The sequence below is a fragment of the Mizuhopecten yessoensis genome, unplaced genomic scaffold, assembly GCF_002113885.1.
Source record: "Mizuhopecten yessoensis strain PY_sf001 unplaced genomic scaffold, ASM211388v2 scaffold11101, whole genome shotgun sequence".
Classification (NCBI taxonomy): Eukaryota; Metazoa; Mollusca; class Bivalvia; order Pectinida; family Pectinidae; genus Mizuhopecten; species Mizuhopecten yessoensis.
Window position 1 is genome coordinate 560,033 of NW_018408880.1, and position 15,278 is coordinate 575,310.

The 15,278-nt window shown below is 37.5% G+C and overlaps 1 protein-coding gene across 7 annotated transcripts; it reads left to right on the top strand.

Moving 5' to 3' along the window:
- The first annotated feature begins 769 nt into the window (after positions 1–769).
- Positions 770–13,978, top strand: LOC110465779 (cardioacceleratory peptide receptor-like). 7 transcript variants are annotated; one of them, XR_002464651.1, is made up of 3 exons: positions 770–857; positions 9,798–12,139; positions 13,471–13,978. XR_002464651.1 is itself a non-coding variant. In XM_021521854.1 (2 exons), the coding sequence occupies exon 2, from the start codon at positions 9,812–9,814 to the stop codon at positions 11,036–11,038; it is 1,227 nt and encodes a 408-aa protein (XP_021377529.1). In that variant the 5' UTR covers positions 770–857; positions 9,798–9,811; the 3' UTR covers positions 11,039–12,206. The 7 variants fall into 7 exon arrangements, 1 of the variants encoding a protein (XP_021377529.1); XR_002464653.1 differs by having other exon boundaries at positions 9,798–12,022; XR_002464655.1 differs by lacking the exon at positions 13,471–13,978 and adding an exon at positions 12,218–12,443 and having other exon boundaries at positions 9,798–11,983.
- The last annotated feature ends 1,300 nt before the right edge of the window (positions 13,979–15,278 follow it).

Here is a 15,278-nt window from a genome sequence, read left to right on the forward strand (position 1 = left end):
TTCCTGGGTTCACTTACGTTCTCTGCACCTCCGAAATATGCCATGACAAAATCAATGGCACGTGGTTAGCTTATTGATCGGTTTCAGGTTACAAAAACCGATTACTACATGGGCTGATATCTGTTATTTGTCTATTTGCATAATCCACAATGTGGTGGGTAAAGAGCCTCATTTTCGTCATGACTTATTCCAGGCGTGTAAATGTAACTTTGCAGGTCCAATTAACAAAAAATATCATTCACAAGCTCTTGAAATATTTATGGTTTATTGGGTGATGCGTCTTCTTAACAGCTAAGGTCATTTGAAAGGTCAGCGTCCGTGTGTGTATTCCTTATATCATAACTGTTTTATTAATTTGTCAGATCAAAAGACACACTGTTCATTTAAAAACTTATTAACTTCTGATCGGCTTAATAATATTAAATTGCATAAGCTTTGATTAACTCCCCGACATCTACTGTTGATGAGGTCACATAATTAAAGTATATCTCGTTCGCAGAAAATGTGCATAGCTCTGCACACTTGTATTGTTTTCAACGTCATTGAAACGTATGACGTTCTATAATCAGGTTATGAGATGATAACTAAAGTTTGCAGGAACAATGATTATTGAGTGAATGTTAGTGTAGACTGTAAATGTATTGCAATATAGATAGTATTATTACGTGTAACATAACGATTTGAATAGACTGATCAATGAAGACTACACCATTCCAATATTTAGACTATGCCCGTTGGGTCATTTATAATCTTAAGTTATGTAGCACAAGCTGACAGTGGTAACGTAAATGTGCACAGATCCACTACTATAGGATATACTGTACTCGGTGGGGACACTGCACATAACAAGATAGAAGGCAAGTACTATCATTTGATATCATATTTAAATGTTGTGTTTTACATGTAAAATAACAACAAATAATTGAAGTCGTATATAAATGTGTGACATTTTATCATATTCGTCCATGGTGATTTATGGTAATAGACATGTTCACTGGATTTTTTAGCTAGCTTCGTCTGTCTCCACTTAATTTTAAATAAAAAAGTCATGCTGTCGGGTATCAATTACACTTTAAGAAAGACTTACCCTTTTGTGACATTTTGTTTTTGTTAAATCGCATTTTTGAGTGTGGGGATGTTTTGTTTATTGTTGTACCGCACAAACGCTTACCGAGGCTTGTCCAGACGACTTAATATTTTCCTGCTAGGCAAGAGGGTTTTAATCTGTAGGTCATAGCCTGGGTGTGTAACAGTATTCTCCCTAATTTAGCTGTGCGTTTTATGCACACTGATTCGCACTTAATTGTATCAGATATAGTAAGGTACATGTACAAAGAGTTCCAGCCGGGATACTTTTGTATATACAACAACGCTTTTACTTTTACTGAATTTGTGAAAAATGTTCGAAAAGTACGTGTGGTACGGGAAGTCATACGGGAAGCACTGTTTTATTTTAAATTTGTAAACAAAATAAATACACTGCCCTCCAAAAGTTCTGTTACATTTGCATTAAAATATAAAATTAAAGTACAGAATTATGCTAATCTTGTTTTTATTATCATTTGTATATATCATCTGTTAGTTATTGGACAATTAATTCTGTTTATTTTATTATGTTAAGTTAACATAATGTTACAAAACTCAGCTATTATGTAAATTGTCAAAAACATTGTAATTCCATTAATTTTTAGTGTATCCTCAACGAGCTCATAGCCTGTATACGGTCAGGCATACTCCTAACCAAAGTTCTACATATCCTAGCAGGTATTCCATCCCATGTAAGCTGTAAGGCAGCTTCAAGTTCCCTTAGGTTTCTGCTCTTGTGTCAGTGAAGTTCAAAACCCAGATCTCTCCACAAGTTTTCTATCGGGTTCAAGTCGGGGGACTGTGGGGGCCACTCCAAAGACAGAATATTGTTGTCCTCCTTCCATTCGTTAACTATTCGTGCCCGGTGACATGGGGCACCGTCATCCTGGAAGAAATAGTTGCTTCCATAGCCTAGCAGATGTGCTGATGGGTGGTAGTCAAAAGTGTTTTTTGACAGCAACACAACCTTTCAATCCCGCATTGTGTAATCGTCTCCTCACTGTGGTATTCGACGCTTCCACACCATTTTGGATCCTTATTTTTAACATTAATTTTGGAAATTTGACTAAGCAAAAGTGGGGTTCAATTTCAGTGAAAGCATCAAATAAGCAAATACAATGGAAAGTTGTCTGTAGCTGCTAATAAGATAACATCATTATATTTCCACATACATGTATACTTAACATATTGGGATTTAGGTATCTGCCTAATTAGCATTTACATACACATTAAAATGAGTGTTTAAATAAATTGTATCAGTTCGGAAATATGTAAAATCAAAGTAAAATTTTAATATTACATAGAAATGAGAAACGGTCACTGAGATTTTTAGAAATTTACATAAAATGCCAACTAGGACAAACGTGAAGACTTTGAATAAAACACTTAGGTATAATACAAAACCCGTACTTTTCTGTCTTTCATATCTGTATATATGTTATTTCGTATTATGCAATATATGTATCATATTATATATTTGCCTGATCCTACTGCTGTTTCTACCCATCGCCTTTGACCCTGTTGCGTTTAAGAGTCGTTCTATTTTGTTCTACTTAACAATCCTCGAAAACCCTGTATACTACGTAACGTGAATCATCATCTCCAGCAATCTATTCCGGTAAACAAGTTTTGTTGAAATCACACGCTGTGAACTGTTTCATTACGTTACACCTGTGAGAAATACGCTGAAATGTTTTCCCCATTCTACAAGCACAGGAACAACGATACCGACTCGATAACAAACTCAGACAGGCGAAGAGGAATAGTCGTTATCATATATATGGGTGAAAGGCGTGATATAAACGGTGACTTCCAAAATAACACTGGATCGTTGCAAACGTATGTTTGTTAGATACGAATTACTTGCAAATGTGACAACCTCACATTGCCTACACTGTTGGAATAACTTCCTTGCCCCGTATATATATCTATATATATGTATTGCCCACACCGTCGATATCTTTTATTGTTCTATTATTTATCTATACAGAGATATTTATGAAATCAGTTGTAAGGGATTATTTACACTCTACCTCGGCGAATAGCTGTTGTTTTGTTTTAGAAATCCGTTACGAGCATCATAAAAATTCGAAAGAAAACTCATTTATTGATCAAAAATGTAAACGGCGCGTTCGGTTAAGAATGTGTTTGTTTACGTACATTGTAGAACAATTCAGCTATTTATGAAATGCGGCTGACTAATGCTGGTCCTGTTTTTGCATATGTTTTTTTCACGTAAGTCACATCATCACGTAAACGAACTGGGTTGATAAGGTTGTTTACGAACATTCTCGACCGAATTGTTTGTTGAATATCTTTATCGCCTCTCTCAGCCGTTTGTGGGTTATACATTAAAAGAAAGAAGCAGTTATATCGGGTAATCAAATCCATTCCTTTATTTATATGAAAAGGCAAAGCCTAAAAAGAGCGTAGCTTATGTTGGTCTCTTATATTTACTGATTCAGAATATTGCTTTCAGAATGAGATTTTCAGATAAGATAAACTTTATTTAAAGTCTAAATAACAATAAAACACAAGCTCTTATGAGATTAAGACCGAAATGACAATAGGTGAGACCGGGGCAAGTTCGACCTATTTTTATTTAAGTCCGTTCTCGGAAGTATGGCAGCACGCACGTTTTTGAACATTATTTAACCTTTCCTGGCCGAACGAGCCCGCCATGGGTCAAGTTTGGACAGGCATTTGGGTAAGTTCGGCCCTCATTGGAATCAGCTTAATTATGGCGTCATAAAGCCTGCAACGTCAGATTTTACCGCCAATTTTACGACTTGTTATGTGTTACATGGGCCGAACCAGTCCGAGCCCAAATTGATATTTCAATAAATTCCTATCGTACAGCAATATGGCAATGTGAGTGCTTGGCTTGACTTGGCTTTTATGTATATCATTTGAAGCTGTCAGTGTGTTACACGTTTGACCGTAAAATGTTGCAATTCCGTTTACAGAAAATTCGCATAACTAGAAGCGATATCATGATTTTCTTTCTACCCTCTCAAAAGTAATTTTCTCCTGTTAAGTAATTTTACATTAGAGTTTTCCTCGCCATTTTTTCGTTCAATGCCCAGCCAACTAGACTGCTAAGATCCTTAAAGATGTAAATGTTAGCTAAAAATAAATAAATATCAGGGGTGGCCGAACTTTACCCTGTTTACCGTGTGTAGATTTTTGTATCAATGATGATTGATAAAAGTGTATTCACAATATATTTTTAACATCAATGACGCCATTTTCTTCCAGTCAAAGCTAAAGTAGCTATATATATTTGTTCTTGTGCGTAACGGATATGATGGGTCGGATGGCGCAGTGGATAGCGTGCTCGTCTTCACCAAGATCTATAGGCCGGATTCAATCACGATCACCTGCCCGACCTAGCAGTTTTCTCCGGATACTCCAGTTTCTTCCCACATTCAGAATTAAATCCTCTGCGTGCTTCCGTCAGGGCACAAAAAGAATGATTGAGATAAGTTTGGGAAACCTGTTTGGTAAATGCTATAGAAAAAGTGCATATTACATATATGACAATTAGTCTAAGTAAATGTAAAGAGACGTTGGTTAAAAACTAAAATTTAAAAAAGAAAACATTGTAACATTTTAATGTAACTGAGAGATCGTCGTTATATCGATATGTAGTCTCAATCACTGTTCAATCCTAAAACACCGTATTGAATATCACATTTTGTAATTGTCACCGAGGTTTGACAGGTAATGATGCCAAATAGAATTTAACAGTTTCTGTCTGTTACTAGTTATAAATCGGCACGCGTTGCGAAAAAGTAATACGTTGCTGAAAAAGGGCGTTGAACTCGGGTTGGTTGTCTGGAAAATTGTTGTTAATGTCGTCATAAATGCGTTTACCATTGTTTCTTTTAAGAGTGGTGATGCATAAATTAATTATGTAAAGTCTATAACCAGATTTTCAAAAATGTTAAATTTTTCGTTCATATTCTCAACAAATGGAAATCAAAAACTGATGAAATATTTAGATGGTGAAAACATAAATGTACACGTAGACAGGTCTATTGGTTTAATTCCGGCTCTTTTTGAAGATATCTCCCGGTAGAAATATTAACAGAATCTGGTTGATGACAAAAAGGATGTCCAGAAAATATCCCCATTTTTACTTTTTGTGCCAGTGACAAAAACTGAAATAAAATAAAACAATCTTGAAGCGCCGAAAAAGAGATAAATGCAACGGACATCAGAATTTTCCGGTTTTTTTCATCCTTCCTGAAATAACCGATAAAGGCCGATGGATTGTGACGTTTTTGTGACGTCATAGTATGATAATCTTCGAACGAAGTTTCATGCCTGTTAGTATCAGACTTTATGTGATAGACTTTTTGATTCAGAATGTACATATTTGTATATTAGTTTTTATCTCAATAAACAAGTAATAAAACAAGAAGATTGTTTTCACTTATTGAAGATGTTCATGTATGGGTTGAAACACAGTTGTCTTTGCTTCAAGGATACACTTCCTCTTTCCCCACTGGACGTCTACTTCCGGACGCAAAAAATTAAAGGGAAGGTGTAGAAAGGGGAAGCAACTCTGTTTACGCACGCATGTGTTACCATTAAAGAGCTTCGCTCGGGCGCCTATGGCGCCCGAAAGCTGCGCTCTTATAAATATCATGTTAGTCTATTTCATACTTGATCATATTTTACAGTTATTGCGTATAAACGAATTATTGCTATCTACGTTGTAAATAACCTTTTGTATACATTTAGGGAGTTGTAATGATATTTCAATTCCAACCAGCGTGAGATTTTTTTTTAACGTTTTACATTCGAAAACCCTAGGATATCACACCAAGAAATGCCCGGATCTACGAACACGTTTGGTTGATACAATAATTATACATATCAAGGGGTTCCCGTAATACCCTGGTCGCATTTCCGTAATCTAGCGTGGTGAGGTTTTATCATACACACTGGATAAACTGCATCGAGTATTGTCACTCTGTCCTCACTGGAGTATTACTTGAGCGTGAATTTCCGGTTTTGTCATAACAACGTATTTTGCAAGGTTAGTCTTTATTATTTGTGTGTGCCTCCCTGTGACATATTTAAGTGATATACAAATGCAAGTGTATACAGTTTATAATATAGAAGTATTCTTGAAATCCTTATTGCATGAGTATTACTTGAGTGTGAGTTTCCGATGTTGGGAGAGATTGTTGTACTACATGGAAATTGAAGAGGCCACACTCGATCTGCTGTCCCCATAGCAATACTTAAGTTATTTATATCCTCCTTTCACCCTTCCTTTCACCCTTCCTTTCACCCCACCTTTCATCCTTCCTTTCATCCTTCCTTTCACCCTTCCTTTCACCCTTCCTTTCTCTCTTTCTTTTCACCCTTCCTTTCACCCTTCCTTTCTCTCTTCCTTTCACACTTCCTTTCACTCTTCCTTTCACTCTTCCTTTCACCCTTTCTTTCACCCTTCCTTTTACCCTTCCTTTCACCCTTCCTTTCTCTCTTTCTTTTCACCCTTCCTTTCACCCTTCCTTTCTCCCTTTATTCCACCCTCCCTTTCATCCTTCCTTTCACCCTTCCTTTCTCCCTTTATTTCACCCTTCCTTTCACCCTTCCTTTCACCCTTCCTTTTTCTCTTCCTTTCACCCTTTCTTTCACTCTTCCTTTCACCCTTCCTTTCACCCTTCCTTTCACCCTTCCTTTCTCTCTTCCTTTCACTCTTTCTTTCACTCTTCCTTTCACTCTTCCTTTCACTCTTCCTTTCATCCTTCCTTTTATCCTTCCTTTCACCCTTCCTTTCACCCTTCCTTTCACCATTCCTTTCACTTTTCCTTTCACTCTTCCTTTCACCCTTCCTTTCACATTTTCTTTCACTCTTCCTTTTACCCTTCTTTTTATCCTCCCTTTCACCAATCCTTTCTCTATTTCCTAATCGTACCTTTCGGCGGTGCCTCATTAGGCATTCGTCTTCACAAGGTTATAGTGCGCTCAACAAATACATCTTGGTGTGTCCAACGGTAGATTTTAAACCAAGGGGATTATTAAATTAATATGTGGTAAATATATTCCATTTTCCAGTTATCTGTAAAATTGAAGTGCTCACTAATATATTAGGCAATAATTCCTTTCGTTTCTATTCATATTTTCTCGATTGCGTCATATACATTGATGTAATTTTATCTTATATAATGCATTTTTATATATCAGAGTGCAAATACATGAAACGAGAAACGTTATAGTTTAACCTGTAATTAGGCATTAACAATATATTTAGTCTGTTGCTAGGACATTAAACCTAAAACAAACAACCAAACAAACAAACAAGGCCTTTTTGGAATCACGGTTGGCACCATATCAGCACTTTAGCTGCTGTTTTTCCAATGTCTTGATTGTCATTTTATTCTGTTTTGTAAGTTTCTTTCTGTGTTTCGCCGGTACGTCTAATGCTATAGTTTTGTGACGAGGTGGATTTTCTCATGATACATTGTCTATGGTGGGATATTAACTATCATTTCAATAGGTTATACGCTATGTTTGACAATAAGACAAGATGGAAGACAAATTCAGCAATCCATGTATACGTTATTTAATGTATTAACATCGAAGTCCCCAAAACGAAAGTGAGTGATTTCTTACTTTACCCCATTTCTTATCAGGTCCCCAAAACGAAACATAGGGACTTTTGATTTAGTTTCTCCTTCTTCCGCCGAGCAATTATCTGCAAGTTTTCTCGGAGACAAGTTGTCGGAATACAAATTGACTTCACATAAGTTTTTGGTCATGTGTTTAGATGTGCAAAACATCCTTTGTTGTGGCTGCGCATCCAGAACGGCTGCTGCGGCCTCTCATATGTCATAAGATGACCTGCTATTTTCTTGGAAACTACTGGGCGGATTTCAATGAAACTGAATACAAGTATTGTTGGAAATGCTTTCATATCAAATAACAACCACTCTTTGCAACAGCGCATCCAAAATGGCCGTTGATTGGTCGAACGTAAGATATTGACAGATTTCGATCATATTGTATGAAGGTGTATTGTGTCGTTACGAAAAGTACAATGATTTCACAGTTGCCATAGTTTAAAACCAAGATGGACGCAACGGTCTCTGATTGGTGGAAATCAAGATATGTACAGATTTCGATAAAATTAGGTGCAGCAGTGCAGTATGTTGGAGTTTTAAATCACTACGAACAGTACAGGGATTTCCACTCGGAGACTTCTGTGTTGTCTCTCGTCGCAGCCTCTGATTGGTCGAAATTAGGATATTGACAGATTTCGATCAAATTTGATATGTTGGTATGTTTTTGTCGTTACGAACGGTACAGTGACTTGAATCAGTATCATTGCGACTGCTAGGGTAGTTTTGGGGACATTTGTAACGGTACCCATAACAATCAAGTTGGCGTTTGGGTTTTCTGGGTTATTAATCCTCTTAACAGCTAAATTAATGTTAGGACACTCATTTATGTTTGCAATGAATGTGCGTGTGCTATAAGTAGATACAGTTCTAATGCAGTGATAATGGATACGGTATCTAGATATATACCAATGTCTCTTTCAGGTTGATTTTAATTCTGAGGACAACATAAATTGCGACAATGACTAATTTTTGCACAAAATACGATTGCATGCGTTATCTACTAGCATTGATAATAACTTATATATAATATTTTCCTTGTAGAATCCATCATATATGCTACCTTACGCACTATATATGTGATTTCCGTAGGTGTTATCCATGATTATTTAACTAAATAACAACATTTGATAAAATAGAGAGGAAAACCCGCCTGTGTTTAAAATTCAAGCATAGTAGGATAACTACTATATTCCAGCAGGTTCCGTGTAAAATTGGCCTGCTATATCCAACTGCATGTTAGAGAGTGAGGTAGTTGTCTTCTGTGTTTACTGTATATGGCCCCCTTTGCAACACTTAGGATATTTTTCCTTCCTTGATCACCTTCCTCCTTTTTTCTTGTATCACAAAACAGTTACCTCAATTCTTTATGAATTAAATGATATCGAATAGGTATCGTTTGGTTAGAGGTTTAGCATCCTGTAAACAATTGAAGTTTTGTGATGATGTGGCTTCATGTGTGTAAGGTACGTGTATGTGCTGGAGGCTGTATGGGTGGCCCTGACGATGCCGAGTTTAGAGTGCTACCTCGCTGGAATACCATGCCGAAGCACTCAGCACAGCACTCTATTCGGTCACATTATACTGACAACGGGTAAAACTAGTTAAGGAGTTAAGACTAGCAAGGTACACTTACAAATATCAAAACGCAAAATAAAATAAATAAAAAATACACAGCAAAATGGTAAGATATTGTCTTAAGAAGAGTTTTTAAATTTAAGATATAGGCAGTCAATATGTTTACTTTTTATGTGTATTGTTTTATTCTTTTGATTGGGGTGTTTGTGTTTTACGTCCTTTTAACAGCTATTGTCATTTCAGAGTGTGTCAGGTTTTGGTGGTGGAGGAAAGCCGCAGATCCAGGACCTGGCGACTGCCCCACATAGGCCTCAAACCCACGGCCCAGTGGTTGGGGGCTAGTGGTAGCAGAGTGTCAGACGCCTTAATCATTTGGCCATCGCGACCCCGGGTGATTCTTTCATAATAAAAAACATATTACAGCAAAGTACTATATGTCCTTAAAATCGTCATTAAATGCATAAATAACTAACCAAAAACGTTCCTTTTTTGTAGATTGGCTTGCAGAAATGAAGAATACAACGTATTTTTCAATGAACACCCTTTTCAATGGCAGCACACACCCTAGTACCTCACTAGTGACGTCATCATCCAACATGACCGGAAATACGTCAGAGGACGCAGACAATTTAATAAACACCTTTATTTCGTCGGGTCTGAAAATTGACGCAATTAATGACAAATACTTTTCCACGGTTTTACTTCCGTCATTCGTCTACGCATGCGTACTCTTGACTGTTGGAATTCCTGGGAATAGTTTAGTGGTGTACGTTTACGGGTTTAAAAGCAAGAAAACTGTTTCCCGGTTATTTATTCTAACACTGGCAATTCTTGATTTAATCAACTGTTTATTTTCGATATCAACAGAACTTTTCCTTATGTGGAATTTTTTAAAATTCGACTTCCCAGCAATCTGTAAGATAAGCCGGTTTATAACATCATTCTGTAATCACTCGACAACGATTGTGTTGCTTACTATAGCCATCGACAGGTTTAGAAAGATCCGCCATCCACTTAAGACAAAAATGAAGATGTCCACAGCAAAAAGAATTATGATTTTTTCGATGATATTCGGATGTTTAACAGGAATTCCTTTTGCGTTATTTTACGGCACAAAAACACTGGTGCTGACAACTGTCGTAACGGACACACAGAGATTTGTGTATGAGGGTAAAACGTGTCTCCCGCGTGACGGCTTGGACATCATCTACAAAGAGATTCTGCTGATAGTACTATCAATTGCGCATGTTGTGAGTGACGTTATCCTCGTTGTGCTCTACTCATTTGTCGGGAAAGCTGTCCTATCTAGCAACAAGTCTTTTCGTCGCGTAGATCCTACATCAAATAAGTCTCACTCAAATAGGAAAATTAGCTTCGAACTTGGAAGACGCAACACCTCGCGTTCGAATAGCACCTCTTCCGTACCTGGTAACGTCAGCAGAACAAACACCATGTTATTTCTGGTGACCCTCGTCTTTATCCTGTCATTCGTGCCCTATTTGATATTGGCGTATATCCGGACATTTCAAAGCGAGACTCACAACACTTCATCATTACATAAAGCAATTCAACAATTGTTTCTCCGAAGTTACTTCTTAAACAGTGCGGTCAACCCGATTGTGTATTGTTTTGTGTGCAAACACTTTCGCCAAGAAGCGATAACAGGTATTCGCCGGATGTTCTCCAGGAATCAAACGAAGTATCGGCCAAGTAGACCCACTGCAATACATAACTAATGACTCGCGTAACGAGAACAATTCGAGACTTGCTGTTCGGATATTGTGGTCCTTCATTAATGTAGGAAATATTGATTCCATGGTTCTAGGAAATTCACCTCTTAAACGAGACATAATTCACTATTTCAAATAATTCATCTATTACATATTAGTGTCTGTATCTGTGTAATAACTACCATATTTATCATATGCAAGTTGACAACAGTTTGTTGACAGGTTGGGGTGACGTCATACATCATTTGCATGAACAATATTGTGAAATACGTAATATAACAGGCAGTATAACATACAAGATGGTGTACAATGTAGAACGTGATATTATGGCCTTGAACAAACAACAGGGGTTGTTAGATGATAGTATGGCTTTCGGAGTATTAAGTGATATTACGGCCGTGAACTAAGAATACGGATTATTAGGTGATATTACGGCCGTGAACTAACAATACGGATTATTAGTTGATATTACGGCCGTGAACTAACAATACGGATAATAAGGTGATATTACGGCCGTGAACTAACAATACGGATTATTAGGTGATGTAACGGCCGTGAACTAACAATACGGAATATTAGGTGATATTACGGCCATGAACAAACAATACGGATTAATAGGTGATATTACGGCCGTGAAATTACGGCCTTGAACAAACAACAGGGGTTGTTAGATGGTATGGCCGTGAACATACAATACGGAATATTAAGTGATATTACGGCCGTGAACACACAATACACCCCGGGGTGTTAGGTGATATTACGGCCGTGAACTAACAATACGGATTATTAGTTGATATTACGGCCGTGAACTAAGAATACAGATTATTAGGTGATATTACGGCCGTGAACACACAATACACCCCGGGGTGTTAGGTGATATTACGGCCGTGAACTAACAATACGGAATATTAGTTGATATTACGGCCGTGAACTAAGAATACGGATTATTAGGTGATATTACGGCCGTGAACTAACAATACGGATCATCAGGTGATATTACGGCCGTGAACTAACAATACGGAGTATTCGGTGATATTACGGCCGTGAACTAACAATACAGATTATTAGGTGATATTACGGCCGTGAACTAACAATACAGAGTATTAGGTGATATTACGGCCGTGAACTAACAATACAGATTATTAGGTGATATTACGACCGTGAACAAACTATACGGAGTATTAGGTGATATTACGGCCGTGAACTAACAATACGGATCATCAGGTGATATTACGGCCGTGAACTAACAATACGGAGTATTAGGTGATATTACGGCCGTGAACTAACAATACGGAGTATGAAGTGATATAACGGCCGTGGACAAACAATACGGAGTATTATTAGTTACACGGATTTTGGCAGGGTATACGGGATGGTATGACCCTAAAGGGTTTCGTATTTCCTGAGGCCGATATATATAGGCCGAAGGAAATACGAAATCCTGTAGGGTCATACCATCCCGTATACCCTGCCAAAAATCCGTGTAACGAATTTATTACCCCTTTGAGTCTTTTATATTGGTTTTGTACAGTTCCCCGTCAACTTTTCTGTTGTCAAGATAAAAATGGCACAGTAGATCTACCTCATTTAGTTTCGTTTTATCAAATTCCTCGAACTGTTCTTCCTGATTCTTTTCTTTTAAATACGTCCTCAGCATGTTTGCCGCTCGTCTGTTCGACTTTTGTGTGTTTTGTGGCACATAGTTAGCCCTTTTGGCGAGTATTTCCTCATCAGTATGCGAAGCGAAACGTTTTGTCATTTTGTAAACATCGCCGGAAGCAGACGACGAATGCGAGTTGTCTCCCATTGCCCGGCCGCAAGATACAAAGACACGTGACCCGTATACCCCTTGTAAAAGCACGTGATTCCACCGTATAACTGCTGAGATTCACGTGACATGACCGTATACCCCCTGAGATTTTCGTATACCCCTTGAGATTTACGAATGCGGTTTGGTACACTGTAGTTTTTAACCAATCAGATTCCTAGATTTTTCTCAAAGGGGTAATAATAAGTGATATTACGGCCGTGAACTAACAAAACGGAGTATTAGGTGATATTACGGCCGTGAACTAAGAATACGGATTATTAGGTGATATTACGGCCGTAATATCACCTAATACTCCGTTTTGTTAGTTCCCGGCCGTAATATCACCTAATAATAAGTGATATTACGGCCATGAACTAACAATACGGATTATTAGGTGACCTTACGGCCGTGTACTAACAATACAGAGTATTAGGTGATATTACGGCCGTGAACTAACAATACGGATTATAAGGTGATATTACGGCCATGAACTAACAATACGGATTATTAGGTGATATTACGGCCGTGAACTAACAATACAGAGTATTAGGTGATATTACGGCCGTGAACTAACAATACAGAGGAGTAGGTGATATTACGGCCGTGAACTAACAATACGGAGTATTAGGTGATATTACGGCCGTGAACTAACAATACGGATTATTAGGTGATATTACGGCCATGAACTAACAATACGAAGTATTAGGTGATATTACGACCGTGAACAAACTATACGGAGTATTAGGTGATATTACGGCCGTGAACTAACAATACGGATCATCAGGTGATATTACGGCCGTGAACTAACAATACGGAGTATTAGGTGATATTACGGCCGTCAACTAACAATACGGGTGTTAGGTGAAATAACGGCCGTGGACAAACAATACGGAGTATTAGGTGATATAACGGCCGTGAACTAACAATACGGAGTTTAAGGTGATATTACATAATGCGGAGTATTGCGCAATATTCCGGCCATTAAGAAACTATTCTGTTTGGATATTGATATTATTGTGTTGAACTACGAACTATGAATATTTGTTAATTATTAACCTTGTACTTTGCATATTATTATCCAAGGAAGAACAGTAGTTGTGTGATTGTTATGAAATAAAAACAATTATCAGTATGTCTGTAACTGTTTGAAGTGTTTTCAGATTTTTGCACCGAATTACATGTAATTTCTTTGACCTGTGGAATTCGACACTTTCAAAGTTTAGAAGACACACCTTAGTAAGTACATGTACATGTGTTGTATCTGCAGTATCATACTATGGAAACCAGACTATGAAACCATAACAGTAATATAATACGAAACACACACTTTGCAGAACCCATGTATTATGAAAATAAAACAGTGACATGGTGCAGAAAAATGGTGTGAAATGGTCGTGTTTTCACGACGCTTACCCTTCCCGAACACCCGGTCGTATTATATTTGTACTTTTTCAAATATCTTCATGTTGTGGTAAGACAAACGACTGTTGATGCAGCGTTCAAATAGATTTTGTCTCGAGAAAATATTCGGTGAGTTTGCATCAACAGTAAACATTGAAATATATTAGACAGTTTGATCTTGTAAGTTTTGTCCATTTCACATATAGATAAATATTGTACCGGTTTTGAACTAATCTAAGTCTTCTTTTACCAGAATGACCACAAAGCAATTAAGAAACTTGCAACCCAGCTTTTATTACAAAATGTCCATGCTGTTAGTTAACAATGCAACATGTTTACTGTTTGTAAAAATGATGCACAGAAAAGTGGAAAACTATTGCAGGAAATAAGTAGATACACCTGTTGTCTGATAGGAAGTTTGTCTAACACATGCGGTTTACATTCACTTTGGACGTAGGTATCTATTTTTGTCGGCGGGAGGCGGCAAACTATGTTCGGAACATTGCCTGACTGTCTGTCCCATTATGCGAGAAATACACAAACAATTGCAGCAGTAAAATTAAAAACCATCACTATCTCGCAACGTTTCAAGGCCGACTGGTCCTTTGTCAAGCTATTACTGAGTTAGCGATGTGTATTTAACTGTACAATGACGAGACGAAATTGTATATTTTTTATGTCACTCGACCATTGACGTTTCGCCTATCGACAGGGAGCGCACACACACTGTATCAGATATAGTATACGCTCCCTATCGACCCGGATCGAGTGTTATAAAAAATATACAATTTCGTCACTTCGTTGTACAGGTCGAACATTACATCACCCAGTCAAAGCTAAACGGAGTGAACGTTTGATACGTAAATGTACATTTTTTTGTGCAGAAAGTAAAACTTTGATATCACATATTTCCAAACTGATAAACTTTATTGAAGATTTATCTGACAAATATATATAAAAAAGCGATCTTCACAAAATAGGAAGTTTCACGACATCCTAGCAGTAGTCAGGATCGTATATGACGACGGATGCATA

What these genes read in the sequence shown, in the direction of transcription:
- LOC110465779 (XM_021521854.1), top strand. Translation starts at nt 9,812, where the DNA reads ATGAAGAATACAACGTATTTTTCAATGAACACCCTTTTCAATGGCAGC.